This window comes from Homalodisca vitripennis, chromosome 6 (genome assembly GCF_021130785.1).
Source record: "Homalodisca vitripennis isolate AUS2020 chromosome 6, UT_GWSS_2.1, whole genome shotgun sequence".
Taxonomy (NCBI): domain Eukaryota; kingdom Metazoa; phylum Arthropoda; class Insecta; order Hemiptera; family Cicadellidae; genus Homalodisca; species Homalodisca vitripennis.
In genome coordinates this window covers 146,030,599-146,051,592 of record NC_060212.1, presented here as the reverse complement: position 1 = coordinate 146,051,592, position 20,994 = coordinate 146,030,599, and the positions used below count along the sequence as shown (strand labels likewise).

General features: G+C 33.6%; 1 protein-coding gene across 10 annotated transcripts in view; it reads right to left on the bottom strand.

Annotated features, from left to right (window-relative positions):
- Nucleotides 1-20,994, bottom strand: part of LOC124364989 (rho guanine nucleotide exchange factor 11-like) — a 770,637-nt gene that overhangs the window by 624,781 nt on the left and 124,862 nt on the right. For 4 of the 10 annotated variants that reach the window (XM_046820861.1, XM_046820851.1, XM_046820853.1 and 1 more), the window contains exons 3-7: nucleotides 18,196-18,402; nucleotides 7,282-7,446; nucleotides 6,463-6,535; nucleotides 4,779-4,823; nucleotides 3,337-3,530 (exon numbers count right to left, since the gene is read on the bottom strand). In XM_046820861.1, coding sequence (XP_046676817.1) covers nucleotides 3,337-3,530; nucleotides 4,779-4,823; nucleotides 6,463-6,535; nucleotides 7,282-7,446; nucleotides 18,196-18,402 — 684 coding nt within the window. Of the gene's footprint in view, nucleotides 1-3,336; nucleotides 3,531-4,778; nucleotides 4,824-6,462; nucleotides 6,536-7,281; nucleotides 7,447-13,286; nucleotides 13,464-18,195; nucleotides 18,403-20,994 lie in introns of those variants that run through there. The other 6 variants (XM_046820858.1, XM_046820856.1, XM_046820852.1 and 3 more) reach the window with 6 other exon arrangements.

The window sequence follows — 20,994 nt, the reverse complement described above, 5'->3', positions numbered from 1 at the left end:
CCCTTAAGGTGTCTCTTGATCTTGGGGAACAGAAAGAAGTCCGGTGGTGCCATATCCGGGCTGTACAGAGGCTGTGGCAACGTTGCCCTCGACTGTTTTGCCAACTGTTCGGTGACGAGCAGGCAGGTGTGCGACGGTGCATTGTCGTGATGGAGAATCCACGAATCGGCAATCTCCAGACGGACTCGGTGAACCCGGGCGGTTAGTCGACGGAGCACCTCTCTGTAGTACTGGCCGTTTACAGTTTGACCGGGTGGCACAAACTCTTTGTGAACAATGCCTTTCACGTCAAAGAAAGCAATGAGCATCGACTTCACCTTCGATTTGCTCATGCGTGCTTTTTTCGGTCGTGGTGACGCCGGTGTGTGCCACTCCGAACTCTGCTGCTTCGTCTCAGGATCGTATTCAAAAACCCACGTCTCGTCTCCTGTAATAACGTGGTTGAAAAACTCTGGTTCGGTTTGCAGTCGATCAAGGATTTCCGAAGCAACAGCAACATGACACTTCTTTTGCTCATCAGTCAGGTGTTTGGGTACCAGCTTCGCGCAGATCTTCCTCATGCCCAGATCGTTCTTAATAATGTTTTGAACGGTCATCTTATCAATTCCGACCTCATCTGCGATAGCCCGAATGCTCAGACAACGATCACTGTTCAACACATCACGCACTTTTTGCACATTTGTGTCCGTGTGACTCGTTGATGGAGGACCGCGTCATCGCGGCCCTCCCGGAAATTTTTGTGCCACTGAAACACCTGAGTTCTGGACAAGAACATCCTCACCGTAAGCCTCTTGAATCATTTGAAGAGTTTCTGTGGCCGTTTTCTTGAGTTTGACACAAAATTTAATGCTAAAACGTTGCTCGATCGTACTCTCCATTTTCACTCCGACGGGGTAACTGAACATGCACTCCGCTCTCGCTCGATACTAACTCTCCAAGCGCTTGGAGGCAACTGCTGCAGCCCGGTTCCCTTTCACTAGACCCCCCACCACCACTACAGCACCAGATACCGGTTAGCAGACGCTTTGACGGAGCGTGGCAGGCTCAGTCCGGTTACTTATTATACAGACCCTGTAGAAGACCAACAACATATTTGGCTTTGTGTTTCCCCTCCTAAGCCTGAAATAGTTGTAACTACAGACTTGTAAGTAAGGAAACCTGGCACTCCAGAAAATAGTAAACCTATAAAATACTTTTTGTGTTTTTTACAAATGCAACCTGGAATTTGCTGGTTATTCAAACTAATTTTCATGCACATAGGGAAATCCACAGAAAATGTTAAGTTTGCACTCCACTGCAAAAAATGGGTTGATATGAAATGTCAAAAAAATAAAGTCATTTATTTTTCTAGTAATAAAAATGGGCTTAATTCATAAAAAATTTTTTGAAGACTAATTTTTTTGAAAAACTACTTCCATATGACATATGGAAAAACTTTTTAAACAGTTTCAGTTAATACGTTCTATGTTCCATATAAGCTCATTACCAAAATGTCAATTGTGGTATGGCTGGGTATGATCCTTGGTCCAAAGTACGCAAGCTTTTGTACAGCATGAATGAATTATTCAAAAGATAATTTATTGCAGAGCAGAATATTTCAAGAGACAAAAGTCTTACTAGGAAAAAATCACAGCACATTTATTAGAACATTTATAGTATATGCCAAACAAAAAGCACAAAATATTTGGTAAAAATTTTGAAACAAGTTATAGTAAGACTAGTTACATACTTCATGTTGCTGTTTACAATGGAAGGAACTTTTTATAAAAAAGTGAAGAGCCCTATGCACACAAAGTAGGTATGGACCAACTAACTCTGTCACTTATTGGACAAAGGTCAATATTTGTACTGATAATTTCTATACCGAAATTCCACTTGTCCAGGAGTTGTTGGGTAAAATACCTTTCACTAATGGACCCATAAATAGAAATTCAAGAGATTTGTGTAAAAAAAGTACTCAATGAGAGTCTTGGCTTGAAAAAACCAAAATAATACAGGTACGGGAAAAATCTTATAGTAGGATATAAGAAAAAGGCTAAACGGAACCTGTATTTTTTATTTCAATGGGGTTGCACGCTGAGGACCAGCTTAAACAGAGTAGAATTGGACTGTAAGGCGTAAAAACTATTCTTTACATTCATTAATGTGAAGGTAAACCCAATGTTTACTTCTCTTACAATACAGTATTTATTCTGAATTAAATTATATATATAACAATTTTTGTTTTGCTAAGTGACTAATTTTGAAGTTATTTCCTTTCTTTTACCTCTGTGCAAGGAGTCAAAAACTGGGCCAGTTAAGGCTATAATGCATGCTGGTTCTAGGGTTAAAGTAGAGCATAAGCATTTAATCACGCTTTGCATTCTTCTTGTGATTCGTTAAATAAGCGCATTTTATTTTATGTAATCGTAAATGCTTCTTCTCTTCTATTTAATTTGCAAACTTCCCTCGTGTTTTATACATTTAAAACAGAATGGTGAAATCAATTAACAATAATATACACAGAGCTTTACATCAGCTCATAAGTTTACTTTGAACATATGACTAAAATTCAAAATATTTATTCACCAATGGATTTCTTTAACTTTAGAAGCCAATAGGGTAGAGGGCAGGTAATTTAATCTTTCTAAATTAAAAAAGAATAACGTGACACGGTATTTGAGTCTACATGCAACATTTCAGCTTGATCGAGTAATAAAAAGTGATTAAATTGAAGCAATGTATTTTTGTGTCAAGACAATATACACAAAGAGTTTGCTAGCTAAGAGTAGGCTAAGGTATGGTTTTTACTTTCACAGAACATTTTCATCGAGGTTTTTATCTTATATAGTGTAAAAATATTGTTTAAAAAAAATAAGATTTTAGAAACTACTTATATGTGCTTACAAGTATGTAGATATTTGCAATGTTTCAGACCACTAGAGTTTCAACATTTTCAAAATAACGTAGTCACATGCTAGTAATATACAGGTATGTCATAGGAACAACTTTTTAACATTCAATCATTAAAACAATTAATGCATCCTCACATGACATCAATTATTAAGATTATTTTAACTATGCTAGAGTGAATTTTTTTTATGTTATTTAACAATTTTTGATGAAACATTTTTGTAATACAATACACACATATTGTTAAGCCAGTTGCAAGAGTTAAATAGCACACATTGTTAACACTCACATTGTTGGACTAGTCCATTATTTGCAGTTTTACAACTATTTAACAGTTACAATTATACAAACGTTAACAAGAATGTTAAGATTTGTTACTACTTCTATTCCTTTTAGTAGAACCCAGGAATTCATCATATTAGGTCATTAGGAGTAAACTGTTACCTCGCCGCGTGTAGTATCATTCTCATCGAGTGGCTGGTCCACCAAATCTTCGACCGCCGAAGTGGTACCACCTCCATATGGAGGAGGAGGAGTGCCGGGGGGTGTCACACGGGGTGAGTCCACATCCCACGCCACTCCACCTCTAGCTTTCCGCAACTCAGACATCGATTCTGATGCAATCAGCCGCTTTGATGCTGCAACATTTAAGAGACCAAGTATTACTATTTGTGAGTACAGTTAAAACTACAGTCAGCTGTTAAAAAAATTACTACCAAGGAGTTCAAATTAAGTTTTTGAAGATAAAAGTCAAATAAGGCACAACGGCTGAATCTTTGATTTTGACAAAAACTCATCAGAACTTATCAACATTAAAAGAATGCAATTCCTTGGATGGGAGAATCAAGATCGAATAGAAAAGTTTCTCCATCACATTAATGTCAAATCTATGTGTCTGATATGTCTTTTCTGGGGTCTTGCAGTTTCATCTGATAAGCATAAACAACTAAGTGACAGTTTTCTGTCCCTACCATTCCCTCCGGCTGGCGCGCATTTGAGCCTTGACTGGCACCCTCTTTTGAAGCTTTGTGCAGAGTTTTTAATTTTTTATCCTGTACAATTAATTATTGGAGAAAACACAAAAGTGTTATACATCAAATTACTCTGCAGAATATGTTGTACAATATAAACATAATTATAATTTGACTTGCCTAAATAATGGTGGATGTTTGATGGTCAGAACTCAAAACTTTTTTTTCAAAAAAACACTTTTTTATATTAAGCCATTAAAAAAAACTTAAAATTAATTTTATTTAAAAATCTAAAATATGCATAATGTTCACTTACTTATGCACAAAAAGAAAATACATAGTTATAAACACTTTTATTTATAAATGAAATTAGAATTGAAAAAAACAAAACTATATACAAGCACTAACAGTTGCCGAGTCGCATCACGCGGAAGTAGTCGGGAGCTTTTAGCGGCCAGTAAAATAACAAATATTCATATATATATATATATATATATATATATATATATATATATATAAGTGAATACATTATTAGAAGGCTTGGGATCTTGTGATTAAAGTGATATAACTTTTATGCGATTCGAGCGGTAATTATCGGAACTATGACGTAATTAGTAGACGATGTTTAATGAGTCGTATATTACGACTCTGCCAGTTCACGGCGGGAAAAAATGAGTGGTAATTTACGACGTTGCCAGCCGGAGGGTTAAAGTCCATCCTCATTGCAATTTGTTAAAAGTGTATTTAGCTGTTTCAAAGAAAACATTGTTCCCAATCTATTTCGGGTGAGATTCCCAATCTACTTCAATCCAATATGTCCTATCTAATGAGCACCTTCAGTTTTTCACTTGGTTGTATTTAAGTAAATAGGATTTTAACAGACCAGTAACAATAACAGCTTTCATCAGTACTTACGACTCTCATTCTCAACTGGTTTGGAGTTGAAATCCACATCCAATCCTTGCCGCAATAAACAAAAAAACCAGTCAAAGTATTGAAGAAAAGGAATTACATATTTTATACTTAGTGTTCAATGTTTTATTCGACAAACTCAGAGTGAGAACCGTTGAGAATAAAATTCCATTTAACTTACAAAACATATTTCATGGCGGGTTGAATGTCACCCTGCTTAGATATTGCTGGTACAGATCTTTGTGCCGCCACAACAACATGTGTCACAATAAATTTGTTCCACTTTGTATGACACAAATTTGTTTGCTTTTTTATTTTATAACTGTTTACTTCACTTCAAAGATTAATCAAGTAAAATAATAAAAAACTACATATGCTCCGGATTTTTCATTAAAAACTGGATAAAGTTACAGCTATAAATCAATAGACCTGGTAGCACCCTCAGTTTATGATGATAAAAATTGAAGCAGAAAGAATTTCAAATGGAAAACCAAGAACATTGGAGAATTAAATTATAAAAATAAAAACTATTAAGACAAACCATTTTGAAAATGAAAAAAAAAATAATAATAATGGATTGTTCTATAAATATAGCATTCTTCCACAGCACTTCCAGAAAACTTTTCCAAGACCTTTGGTGATTAAATACAAAGTCTAGGAGGTAATGACATTCCTTTGATCGGTGACAAACTAACTGAAAACATTAAGCATGTTTGACTTACGATTAAAGGTGATCTTTTATTGGCTGTTCGTGAATTAGAAAACGATCTTGGCATTCCAAAAACTATTGTTTGGGATATTTTGAATAAGATTTTTGGAATGACTCGAATGCATGTGAAATTCATTCAAAAATTGCTCACAACCGAGTAGAAAAACTTTGTTTGTGAAATCAGTATAGACAACTTGAAAATGGTCAGTGATGATGATAATTTCCTTAAGAAGATTATTACTTGTGATGAGTCATGGGGTTTATGGTTATGATCCTGAAACTAAACAACAATTTTCACAATGGAAGAATCTAAGCGAGCCACGGAAAAAAAGAATATCAAAGTTGGAGCCATGTCATTTCAATGCTGATTTTTTTCAATTTTGAGGTTGTTGTGCACTACAAATTTATTCCAAAAGGTCAGATGATCAACAAAGAATAATACATTGCAGTCTTATAAAGACTGTGTGATTCCTGTGTGAGAAGAAAACAAAAGTGTTTCTGGTCAATCGGTGACTTGCTTCTTCACCACGCTAATGCGCTAGCGCATTTATCGAATCTTGTGCAGCAATTTTTAGTTAAACACAAAATTGCACAACTTTCTTTACCAGTCTCTGCACAGTCCCGATATAATTCTATTCGACTTTTGGATGTTCCCAAAGAAAAGCGGTTTCACGACATTGAGAGGCCATTCCAAAATCGACGTTAAAGGACTGCTTTAAGATATGGAAGTACCGCTGGGAGAATGTGGTTCGATCAAATTGGGACTACTTTGAAGGACGGCACAGCCCAGATGGCGTGGAATAGTACCAATGCAAAGATATAAACGCAGGCCGGATACTTTTCGTGCAGACCACTGACGCTCAATGAAATATTATTGAGACAGAAGTTCTCAAAACCTCACACATTTTGATGATTTGAAAAACATAACAATGGCAAATGTCTATACAATCAGTTTTACTTGCTAACAATATAACTTACCCTCAGCTAGTGATAGATTGTGAGCCGACATAGTGTCTGGGTTAGATTTGGTGCGATGATGACCACTGGGGCTCTGTAACATGTGAATACATGTTATATAGGATAATAAGCATAGTAAGTCAAGTACAATACTAATCCTTCTGTTCCTTCATATTTTTTCTAGAGCAGTAATTGTAATAATGTTTACCCTCTAAACAAGTGTATTTCCCATCAATCATTGAGTAACTAAAAATTATTTTGAACAAAACCAAACTATATGAATTACTATTTGAGATTGACGAATACTTTTGGAATTTTATTTCAAACTGCGTTTGAACACTTGCAGAATGCATCATTGAATAATTCTTATTCTCTTTTCCTTACTATATTCTTGCAGACTGACAATAATACAATTAATTAGTTTATATGGCTTTCTCTTGTAAACAGGATTTAAACTTCTTATATGAACTGTTAGAAAACTGACAATATAAGTCACTTGACAATAGAGCATTATAATAAATAACTTACAGGTGATGTCTTAGTTTTCAAACATTTTAGGTGGTTACGGGACAGTAGTTTTATACTCCTTAATAAAGTTACCATCACATAAAACCTTTGTTTAAACCAATATTAATTCTATTTAACGTAACAGTTTAAATTAAGTGCTATGATTTCTTTTAAGAGTACCTGAACCATTTCACACATGGCTCCTACAAAAATACTTTGTTTGAGGGTTTCTGGCTAGAGAATCTAAACAACTTTACTAAAGAACTGTACTTGTAGCACAACGTAGTTATGCGTATTTACTAACTATTAAATGCACTGTTAGATGTTACTTACGGGTGAGTTAGTGTTGGCGGGCACCGGGACAGACTCTGAGTGAGCGAGGAGATACTGGCGGGGTGGGAGTGGTGGTGGGGTCTGAGGAGACGGTGAGGGTTGAGGCGGGTTACGACTAGGTAAAGGTGGGGGAGTGTCGGGGTCCACATGTCGAGTAGGCAGAGGCTGCAGACAACCATCAGAGCCATTAGTACAAGCCACACACAAGCAACTATCTACCGACCATGGAGCCTTGAATGATTGACAACATAGGAGCCCATGAGAAATCTCATGTCTTCCACTTTAGTGCCATTCAATATTCTCATATTATAAACGTATAACTCATTTAACCCTTGATCTCCGCTAATAGCAGACAACCTGGAGTACTAGAAATCTCTTCTGTCACACCATATTATTGTTATTGTTGTTAAGAGATTAATATTTATGAGCGTGAAGCTCACACTTCGCCTTAAAATGATACTTTACTGCTTCTTTAGCATTATTTTTTCATGCAAAACAAACATATTTATTCAAATATACAGTTAAGAAACAAATTAAAGTTTTATATTAATCAGTTATGTTAGTGAACCATGATAAAAAATTGCCTTCTGATTAAAATTGAAAGGGTAAAATGAGTTTAAGAAGCCGAAAGGTTAAATAAAAGTAATTGGCAAATATGATTAACAAAACTTTCACCAGCATTATAATAATTATAATACTTGTAAATGGATTATGTACATTTGTTTGGTTACTTACTTCAATCAGTTGTTTTAGACTTTATTTCGGTACTATCAGTGTTTGAACTAATGTTATACGCTGTTAGCCATCAACCATTCAAGGACCAGAAAATCATTCAAAAAATTAAAATTTCATACAATACAAACTACAACATAATGGATAAAAACTAAAAAGTTGAAAAATAAACAAATAAATAAGTATAAGAAACACAGTGCAAATGAAACAACTAAATCTAAATCATTCCATAAATATGCGTCGACACTAGGCAAACATTCACAAAGAACATGTTTTTGCCAAACATAATATTGTTTGTTAAACTAAACTAAACATTTATTACCAAAATTGTTTCTCACAAATTATGGTGTTCACTGTAAATTCAGTGTTTGTTTTGTCAATGAAAATAAACTTTGGTGCGCAGTAGCAATTTACTTTCTTGAACTGTTGTTACTGCTGCAAATATTTGCCTTCAACGGCATCGCCAGTGGTGGGAGAAACTGGAGAGACAATTATTAAACAGACAATATGAATATAGTAGTGAAGACATCAGAGTGGACTTGACATATAGTTCCTACTTCTCCAAATTTACCGGAATGTTGTTTTTAAATTGCAAAGAAAATTAAAATGCTTGCTGAAAGTTCAAAGCAGAATACAAAATTACAAAAATAGACAGCTTTTTTCCTCTTGTCAACTTTTATTTTAATTTGTTATAAAAATTGTTCATAATATTAAATGGTTTTTGACATCTTGTTTCGATATCATCATACATATCATCGCTATATTTTATTCCTTCCTCTTGAAATTGTACTGTAAGGCTAGACAAGGTGGGCCTTAATGGATCACTAAAAAATGTGAAATATTTTAAACTCCACTGGGATTTTCTTCTTTTCCTCCATTCCCATTCATGGGAATTCTGTAATGTCCTAATAAACTAAATTTTCTTTTTCACTGAATTAACGTCTGTACCAGTTTCTGTAGCAATTATTTTAAACTGTTGTTATGTCTATTCTTCACTAAATTATTTCATGAATTCCCTAAGTAAACTAAGTAAATTAACTTCACATAATTTAATAATTTAAAGAAGAGTTTTTAAATGTCCAAATACTGTTCTTTATATGGTTACTACTATTATAGTACGGTGTACATATAACATAAAATTTCACTAGAAACAAAATTTCGGTAAGAAACGGACTGCAATGGATGTACCACAAAGGGCTTCTTCACCAAACCCAACAACAGTTCGCTCAGGGTGAAAATTTTGACTGAAAAAAATTATGGGATACTAACCCCAAGATGTTTGTCAAGGCGTCCACACTAATCGAAAACAAAAATTCGTCGCCAAACGATAAAATGTTTGACGAACAATGTTTATCCAGTGTGAGCTTTAGAAACACTAATATCTAAAATAAATGTGTTTATATATCAAACTGTTTCTATACAATAGACTCATCCCAAAAGGTTTGAGAAACAAGAATAAGTTTTGTGCAAAGGCTAGAAAACGTCATGTGAATTCAAAGGGAATACTGTGTCTTATATCATTTCTAAGTTAAATCTTACATAATTATTAAACTGCACCTATACTAAGTAGTTTGCATTATACTTTTTATAACTAGAAACATACTCTTTAATTATTATTTCTATACATTTTAATTTACAATTACTGTAGAAAAAACATATTCTAGTTCCAATAATAAAATTGTCTATTAAACCTTGAATTAGTATAATTTCTGCGGCTTAATCCATTAGCTTATTAAGCTGTTGCAAACAAAACAGTAATATTTAAATCAACCAATATTTAACAAGCTGTCTCTCTCTCATTATAAAAAAAGGAAGATTTTAAATAAAATTGTACATATTCTAGTCTCCTGGTATGATTGAAATGCATCAAGTTTATTTCTTTAAAAACCAAGACAAATATTTGTGTTTCCTTTGAGTAATATAAAACAAAAATAGTTTTTAAAATAAAGTTTGGACTTCTGATCAACAACATCTACCATTATTTGAGTAAATCAAATTTTTTATTATATTCGCTGCTTATTCCTCTGAGTAAATGTTTATTATTATTATTATTATTACACATTGTTTAACTCAACGACTACATTTAAAAAAAATAAAGAATATAAAAACTTGCACTAAGTGTCTAGATGATGTGCCAAATATGGCTTTGATGGTGTCAGCCAGTGGATTAAATAACCTCACAGGTTAAACACTACAAAATTTCAAAGTTATTAAAAGCTCGTACAATTGTGCTTTCTCAACAAACAATTTTTACCTTATTGCAAAAAAATCTTATTTAAATACATCGACTTGGTCTATAAAGTTACTGTTTTTAGCTTCCTTTTTCTAGTGTATTAAAAGTCAGTTGGAGCAACATTTATTTTTTTTTTGCAGTGCATTATCCTAAATTTTATTATTGTTGTATTTCTTAACCAAGCAAGTACAAGGCGCAAACAAAAATTCTTGATTTTCTAATTTAAAGAAAATAATCCAGTGTCTTTAAGAATTACCTCCTGAGATTTATATGAAGTGAAATAGGAAAGGTTTTGTAAATGATTGAGAAACAGAAATGTAAACACTATATAAAAAAAATGTTTTTGTTGCTGACTATTATAATTTTTACTCCTTGCTTGGTTAAGTGGTAGAGAGGACTTTTAAGTCCTAACTTCGCCTCTGTAAATAAAGGCATTTTTCATTTCATTTCATATAAAATAGAATAGCTTCACTTTGTGGTAATAAATGTGGTTCCTGATAAAAAGTAAAAGTTGGCTTGCAAAACACGAGCGAAAACAATAATTTTTATTACTAGTCAATTAAGTTACAATTTTAGATAAAAAGTGTTATTATATTGGTTTTTTTTACATGTTCATATTGACAAATATTTTTGTTTGCACAATATGACACACCAACTTTCAAAATATTGATACAAATTTTTTTTAAATGGCCTAGGAGCCTGTGGGGGTGACGTGTGTTGCTGCTTGTGTTCATCTAGCAACTGATGTCTTAGAGCAGTTGAATGCGTCTTTACTTCTCGTTCTGCACGTTGAAATTTTCTTGTATTTATTACATATATATGTACATTTTTGGAATTTTTGGCATTTTAAGTTTTTATAATTTATTCATTTCAATATATAGATTTTTACTTTTAGTTAATTTAGTTTTGTATAAGTTAAGCAAGTAAATAATTTAATGTAACATATCTGTATCAAACTATTGTAAAATTACTGTATAAGATATGAGGTTGAGTGGTAGAGAGGGCTTGATAGTCCTAACTCCACCTCTTTCATAAAAGCATTTTTAATTTAATTGTTTTCGTTTTCATACTCATGTATTGTACAAATAAAATATAACGGCATACAGATTCTATTAAATTTCAGAAAATAACACACACAAAATTACAGTTATGTTGATTTCTATATTTTGTTTATCTTTTTTTGAACAAAGTAAAAATATTGTTCAGTTGGTGCAAGAAAATTTAAAATGTGCAAATATAAATGTATTACAAATAGTCACAGTAATATTGTTAACAGTTGAAAACGACAGTGGATAGTGGAACTGAGCCTGAGCTGTGATATCAAGATGCACAATATGATGCATAACCAGAGCAGTTATTGAAGCTGTTATGCAATGATGAGTGTGAGTGACGTTGGCTGTAATGACCTACATATTGACATTTACTGACTACTGGTACTGACTAGTGACTACTCCCTGTCCCACTCAATGTCCCACAATTAGCACTGCCTTGGTGGTCCTGTCCCATATCTCTCTCTCCTCTCACACTAGACCTCGGCATCTTTAGAATAGCAACAATAAACAATTCTTAATATTGACTCTCAATTGGTTAACACCATCCCAAGTTCTCATGAATTATACAAAGTTTTTTCGCACCTAATCAGAACCTCTCTTTTTGCTAGTTAGAAGATCTCATTGACAAAATAAAACAAAGCTAACTTTATTGAGCAGAAAACGAATTAAAAATCTAGATTAATAATAATATTGAGTTTGAATTTTGATGTTTACAACTCAACATAATTTGGTAGAGAATTTTTAACTGATAATACATACTGTTTAAAAAGTAAGTACTCCTATATACTGCCCTCCCCTCTCACTGAAATGAATTCTGGTTACAATCAAATTAATAATGTTTCCACACAAAGAATGCTGAATTTTAGATGGAACATTTGTTAGTTTGGTATTCATTTAAGAGGCCCAAATTAATAATGGCAATCCTTTTAACTTTTAGATGAATTTTAGTCCAGTCCACCAACTCATAAACATGTTTGCTGAATTTTAAAATTGATTTAATATACTACACCACAATTTAAATTGAGAAACAAGTTTAAATCAGGATCAGAGTTCTGAGTTATTGTTTTGTTGAAACAGAAGAACAATAAATTTGCTGAACTATTAACTGCCGTGAGTCACTGGTCTGTTTTAATCATGAGAAAATTAAGGACATGTCAACAACTCGTGGAAAGTTCAGTTTTTGTACATAAATCCTCCCCCGATTAGATCACAAAGAATTTTAAATAACTTTTATCTAACGTGTAAACCTTAAAAACATAGGCTTTTAATTATAACCAATTGGGATTTCCACAAACTTTAAAAAGTACTACACAGAGCTTGGAATAGAAACAACAGGGACATTAAACAAGTTTCCACAAAAAATATGTATAACGTTAAAAACCTTTAAATTTTGTAATTAGCTGCTTAACCAAATAAAACTTTTTTATTGTTGTATGGATAACCCAGTGGAGTTCCTAATTCCAAAGGACTGTTAAAATACAATTAAAGGTTTAGAATATTACTATCCTATTATATTCAATTATGCTACAGATACACACACACACAGACTATCAATAATTATTATGGTTGACAATTCTTCATCAAACCTAAATTTGCAATCTATATATTTTAAATGATTGGATACCAATGAAGTGTGTGTGTGTAATTCTTTTTAAAATATCTAATTAATTGTCTCTTCTATATATCGCTCATGTGGACAAAATAATAAATTCATTGACAATCAAACTACAGTATGTAATTTTATACACTGAATCATTGAAATCTGAATCAATATCTCGGTGTTTAAAGGCTTACAGATGAATTGTCAATAGTTTCTGAATCTATAGGAATGTGAAGCAGGGAAGAAGCGCTTTGGAATCAAAGAAGAAACCGCACGATAATATAGCAATAAACACTGACCGGGGTCAAGTGCAGGGTTAACATCTCCGATAGCTGTATCATGTGTGTCAGTGGGGTAAATAGTGTCGTGCACTGATAGTGTACCGTACCTGGGGAGGGCAGTGGACATAATGGCGCCAACTGTCGTCGTCCATGGCGGAGACGCGTAACTGCACACACCAGCAAGCTCCGATCGGCGGCCTGGTTGCCACAAAACTAATTACGAAATGTAAACATCGCACGGACCTTGCGGACCACCAAGCACTGGACCGCGCGATCGCGGACTGGGGTATTCAAGACGGCCGTTCCGCGCAGTTCTGTAGTAGTCGGTCACCAACGTAATCGCCTCTCCACGGAGACGAAGGCTAATTCGCTGTTTTTGCACATGTCACGTACCGTGCTGCCTTAGACATCGTTATTTTATTTATAATCACCCACAACTACAACCACCTAAACTTTTCCCAGATTCCAAATTAATTCCGTTTACGTTTACAATAATTAACAGCTGGACTTTACTACTATAATAATGCTAACAACAAAACAGAAGATTCGACAACTATTGTTTTCAAAATTACGTTTTCCGAGTACTCCAAAATCAACTTTATTGAAATTTTCGATTACATAGAAAAGGTTCTTTAATCCAGTGCTATTATTATATGGCGAGACATTTTCACTTTGAAGAAAAAATGAATTCTTCTGAAAATTTTCAAAAATACCAATAATTTTGGTTGTTTCATTTGTAAACCGGCAGTTTCAATTTACTTTGATGGCAAATAAAAACTTCGGTTATATTATAGTATTTACTAAAATACCATAGTAAAATAAAATAGTAAATATTTTGAACGAATTTAGAGTGAATATTAATGACTACACAAACACAGTGGGACATTTTTACAAATACAAGTAATACAAATTTCGTCCACGAAACACTATAGTTGATTGCAACTATTTTAGAGGACAGTTAATGCTTGATAAAACGAAATATCGTAGCTGATAGCGTAGACTGGCGGTTATCATGAAACTGTTTCTGATAAAATACAACCCCTGTTTGGAATGAAGAAATGTTACTGTTAAAATAAAATCTCGGAATGGATCAATGCCTGGCTATGCATTTATAAAAATAAAAACGTTCACTATTATATATATATATATGTATATATATATATATATATATATATATATATATATATATATATATATATATATATATACTAGCTGTTTCCCGCGGCTTCGCACGCTTTTCGTAAGTTTTGCCCGCGTATGAGCATTTCTGGTTGAAGTAAATTATATTTCCAACCCCGATGTAGATTTTACCTTGATGTCACGATCAAGAAAATATGTCAAAAAATGTATTGTACATGCATAATGTATTTTATTACAAAGTGGTCTACCACTCAACCTTTAAGTTCAAACCAAAAATTTAGTTTAGACAATTATACATCATAACTTAGCGCCTTCAAATAGTGTTTCACTGTTTAATATACGTATCTATCTCGTAATTGCAGGTTGTAATGTGCAGGCGCTTTGAAAACTTTTCTTCATTTTATTCGTTTATATTCACGACATAAGCGAATAATTCAGATAATAACTATCCTATCTTCTAAGTTAGACTAAATTACGGATACATGTGAAATTTGATTAAAATTGGTTCAGTCGTTTTGGAGTTTATTGGCAACATACATCGTGACTCAAGATTTTTATATATATAAGATATATATATATAATTTCAATAAACATTGAATCACAAAAAGTACTTGCTCCGCGGGGAGTCGAACCCGGATCTCTCACTTGATGTATTTATGTATATATATATATATATATATATATATATATATATATATATATACATATATAAATACATAATGCGATTCCATGTTTATTTAAATTCAATTCAGCTATTGCCAGTCATACAAATTTAATTAATGTAAATACAATTTGTTTGGTTTGACAGGTATTTGGTCTTCCGATCATATATTAGTTTGGTTATTTAAAACGCATATGTGACAGATACGGCCAAATACAAAATAATTGAATCGTAAAAAGTAAGGGCTTTGTGGTGTAATGGTAGCACATTCACCGGCTAGTGAGAGATCCGAGTTCGAGTCTCGGCGAAGCAAGTACTTTTTGTGATTCATTGTTTATTGAAATTATGTGCATACAAAAATAACTGTCATCAATAATTTGTCGGCCAATTTGAGAACCAAATGATTCATAGCAATAACTTTGAAATTGCGATTTGAGTCCCATTTTAGAATTTAGATTAAAATATTTTTATGTCAAAAAGTACATTACAAACAGATTAAATTCCCCAAAAAGAAAACTAAACTCTGCATAGAAATTAAAGGACTTGAATCATATAAAACGTTTAAAATTGCAGCAGTTCTGAGTCTGGAGGTCCTCAAATGAAGATTGATGGAACACTGAATGTGGGAATGTTCGCAAGCGTGACGTCATCGTGCCAAAGGGTAATCTAGATTTGGTAGTTGGTCTTGTCGTTGCCGATTAATTACGTCACGTATATTTTCTCTTTTTCGCTATTTCGGTACAATGTAACTATTATGAATTCCCCAATTTAGAAATTATTTTAATTTTGCTAACAAATTGGATATGATTGTTCGTTTGCCCTTAAGATTTTTCATTTTAATTGTTCGGTTATATTTTCTTAGGCCATTAAAAAGTAATAAAGAAACAAAGTGAGTGTCGGAGAAAGCACTTTTATGTCCACAAGCACACAGCAAGTGCAACTACAAAGTGGGTACAAGGTGAATTGTGAGACTGAGACAAATCATCCGTCTAGTGCTAGTTCTGATAACGTTATGCGGCTGTTAAGAGATAAGGGGCAAAATTGCTGTTTGAAACACATCAAGATAGACCTTATGAAGTCACTTTTCTCAGAAGATAACGTCATGTCGGGCCCGAGAGTAGAGTGTGTTTACATGCACTCGCCGAGCAGCTGTCAGGGCAGAGTGATTACCACCGGGTATTGAGCGACATCGGCACGTTTGATCAAGTACCAGTGACATTTCGTAACGTGCCGTGTACTTGGTAATGTTGATCATGATTATTCATTAGTGTGTTTAGGTGGGTGTGTTTGTTTGTAAGGATTTACGTGGATTTGCAACTTGGAACCGGGCCCAAAGTGGTGCCCCGCGACCTTTCACGCTAAAGGTCACACTCCGCTTTGTACACAGCTCCATACTACCCGCGACTGTCGGTGCGTGCAGCGTCGGATTGTGTCCTATATGGCAGCACGGACACACGCACACTCACGCACCTGGCAGTTAAATCCTCTATGAGTTATATGGGGGCGTGTCCGTCGCTATCCGCCCGACCGCACACCCACTACAAGCCCTCCTGCGATGTTCGGTGTGTATCGCCATCGTTGAATGTGTACTGCATTTTGAATGTGATCCAACGACATTATACTGCATTCCAGACAATTCAGACTTGAATGCTGCACATAAACCACGCGCGGCACATATAAACATGCTCATGTCTTTCGATTCGAGTGTTTGCACAAAGAAGTGCAATTCCACTATTCGCTGCGCCTATTGTATAGTATTATACATTAGTGCCTTTGATCATAATGTAAGTTCCGAAACAGGGCTTAATTTTTAAGATTTAAAATGATCCATACCGCTTCAATCAATTTCATACCATTAATTATGTGTATGTTTATTCAACGACCAATAAACCAATACTTAAACGAAAGTTTTCCAATACTTTTCAGTCTTAGTTTGATAAAATAGCCGACAACAACGATCACTTTGATCGACTGTTGGCGAAGAAAAATTCGACTTAGTAAGTTTGTTGGTCAATAAAAAGTGTACTAACAGAATGATCAGCTACATATAACGTGTTAGTTCTAATCAGCGTGAATTGTGCAGTCTACGATTATATGAAAACAAAATGAAAGTAACGACGCATCTATTGCGTGGGGCAATTTGCATGACAGGGGTAAACACAGCCTCATCCATCATTTTGTTAATGATTTTGAGGTAATCAGCTAATGCCGACGATGCGTCGCCGTGGTCCGTGCAGATAAGGAAGGCTTTCACTTAATGGACGGTAGCGCTAACCAAAAGTTAATCCCAATATGTGGCGAGGCATTACCGGCCAATTTCCCTGTCTCATCACCATTCCCGTGTTTCACAAACCATAGTGTTAGCTGTCCTTTATTAAAATGTAGTGTGGACATGCCACCGACCAATTTCTACACAAAAACTCAATAAAATATTTACGATATTGTGCGAAAAGAAACAACTCACTTGACAAGAATAGAATGGAAAATAATCTTGTTGAAAATAAAACCTATTACGGTGTCCCGAGACTTGAAAAACAGGATCACTGCTGAGTGCAGAAGCTTAAGCAGAGAAACTTTTAGAAAGGTTATGCAAGAATTATTATAGAAAATAGATTGTTTTTTGCTTAAACAACAATGGCTACCGATTTGAACATTTGATTTGGAGTATACAAAGAATTTACAACAGTATTCAGTGAGTAATTTTGTTGTTATTAGCAGCAGTACAGTACTTTGTAGACTAAAAATTGTTGTGCAAGAAATTACATTATTGGCTGCTGGTACCAAACGGCTTGGCCAGTTTCAATTTGTTTACCAAAATACAGCATTTTTATGAGCTTCAATTTGAGGTGTCACAAGGTATTAGTTGCCATTTCAAAATTTTGGCTTTGGGTACGGGGAGGCATGGGGATGAGCACCCCCATTTTGATAATTTTTTCCCCCCAATTAGTACTATACACTCCCGTTTACAGAATTTTTATACTTGGTCTATGTCTTTTAATACGAATTTGAAGTTTTCAAATTAACACCCTGTATAAAAGCAGTTACCGAAAATAAAAATAACTCTACAATAATTATTAATCTACTGAAAATATTAACTATTGACATCTACTTTCAAGATGACTAACTAACATCGAATACGAACATTTCATTCATAACAACACATCAGATAAAATCATACAAGCAAAACTCAAAATGTCCGATCCTCGAATTCTAACCTCTTGCTCGTAGTGCGAGGACAGATTTAGCAGCTGCTGCTGCAGGGTCTGCACTCTTCGCTCAGCTCCTACGAGCTGCTCTTGTTTCTTGACGTCGTTGCTTTTGGCCAATTCGCTCCGCAGACACTCTACGAACCTCTGCTCCTTCTCCAACATCAGCTGTAGCGTGTGAACTCTCTCGAACTCCACTTGCCGCTTCTTCTCGCCCTAGAGACACCACATAAAATTATTGTACAAACAGTAAGATATCGTGCTTCTTCAGGATCCCTCAATGTCTCCTCAGGAATTTTGGGAACATATTTTGTTTCTGGCACCGTCTGTAACATATCTACCAGCTAGTGCTTTTCCTACCCATCCACTTCTCCTCCTATCACAGAACAGAGAAAGAAATAGACTGAGCATTCTCATATAATAAGCGTTAAAAAAGTTTAAACCGAACCACAGCCGGCCTTTTATTGGCGGCTCAGTTTTAATTTACCGTATATCATTAACCTAACGTAAAGCATACGCTACAGTTATAACCAAATTCAAATATTTTCTGCCCGTGTACAGTATATTGGTATGACGATAAGCATTTTAAAAAGCCCAGTTTTTTTACGTTTATTTTAATAAATTATAAACATTAGTACCACAACATTAGTTTGTAAAAATAAAACACGGCAGATTAGAAAGTAAAAAAATCTTGAACTTGAAAATATTTGGGCAACAACCCAATTATATATATATATATATATATATATATATATATATATATATTATAAATATATATAATATATTATGTATAATATAATTTATATTTATTGTATAATATATATATATATATATATATATTATATATATATATAATTAAATTATATTGTATTTGGCCGTATCTGTCACATGCGTTTAAATAACTAAACTAACATATGATCGGAAGACCAAATACCTGTCAAACGATTCTATATATAAATATAAAAATAATCTTTTGCCTTTTAGTTTTGGGTTGTTGCCCAAATATTTTCAAGTTCAAGATTTTTTTACTTTCTAATTTGCCGTGTTTTATTTTTTACAAACTAACGCTGTGGTACTAATGTTTATAATTGATCCAAATAAACATAAAAACAAACTGGGCTTTTTAAAATGCTTACCGTCATACCAATATACTTCTGTACACGGGCAGAAAATATTTGAATTTTGATATATAATTTCAATAGACATAGAATGACAAACAGTACTTGCTCCGCCGGGACTCGAACCCGGATCTCTTGGCGGGTTCGAGTTCCTGCGGAGCAACTTTTTGTGATTCATTGTTTATTGAAATTAAATTCAACGATTGCCATTTATAAACATTTAATTCATGTATATACAATTAAATATAATACAATTAATTATATGTACACATATATATATATATATATATATATATATATATATATATATGTATATCGTTTCTATACTGTCAAACACGTCGCCTTAAAAGTAGCCTATTACAAATTAAAATCAACAAGAACCATGTAGTGGCCAATTATATGCTGTTATGTGCCAAGGCAAATGATGTTATTAAAAAATAAAATAAATAATGTAAATTATAAAAACATAACCGGCTAGTTATTTATGGCCCGAGTGACTTATTACAATTTTTTTATTTCCACATTACTTATAGAATTAAATTACACTTCGTCCTATATCCAACTTTAAAATCTTAATTGGACTGATTATGATTTATATAGAATAATACATTAAGCCAATAAAGGAGCTGTTAAAACTAACGGTTACTTAATATAATTTAAATAAACAACTAAAAATAATTACAATAACAAAAAGAACATGGTTATTGTTACAATAAGGATATTTTATTTATTTAATTTTTTATTTGAATTCTATATTCGTCCACAGAAATGTTTTAAAGCCGCTTTAAATTGGACATGGGTTTCAATTACAGTAATTATTTGATGTAGTCTAGAGGGGAACTCCATGCTCGACTTCATTGCTGTGGTGCCATTTTATGGTTTATCGAAAAGTTATTATCAGGAGTTCGTAGTTAGGTACGCATTATCTTGCACTCAATCTCCACCAACATATTTAAAATAGCTGACAAGTTTCTTTTACAACATTAATGTATTCAAAATTATTCTTAAATAAGCACATTTCAACATCGATACGCGAAAGTGGCCCGTGGCAATATTATTATGCTTTCGCAAACCAAACAAACATCCGCTTCTGATGCAAACATTTGACTTCTTCAAATGTGTTTCCTAAAACTACAATCAGTTATTAATCACACAGTCATAATTATTCGAATTCAGAATTACTAGTTTTTTGCAACTAAAAATTTAATACGGATGTTAAAACCCATTTCTATTGCTTAAAATTAAGTAAAAAAAAACTTTTTACGATCAGCTTCTACATTAACTGCCCAGTCCACTGCTTAGTTAATCACTTGTATCAAGTTCCTAAGGTGCAGTTTGGGTATAATTAGTTCGTAACACTATACACATTTGTTAGACAATACACATAATTAATTGGCCAAGAGGAACCAATATGATAGATAACCTTGACGGTACTAGTCAAATCTAACTCCATACTTTTCAGTCAACTTTACTAATTGTTCAATTTATTAATAATGATAACATTAACAACTGCATTCAAATTATAAACTTTACACAAAAACTTAGATTAAAAAATTATCAGTACAAAAATTAACGTAAAAGGATTATCCGTTTAAAACTTAGATAATTATAATCTAAGTAAATAATGAAGGTCCAAGTACAAATCCCTGTGATACACCAAGTATAGGCTTAAACCTCGCAATTGTTCAGC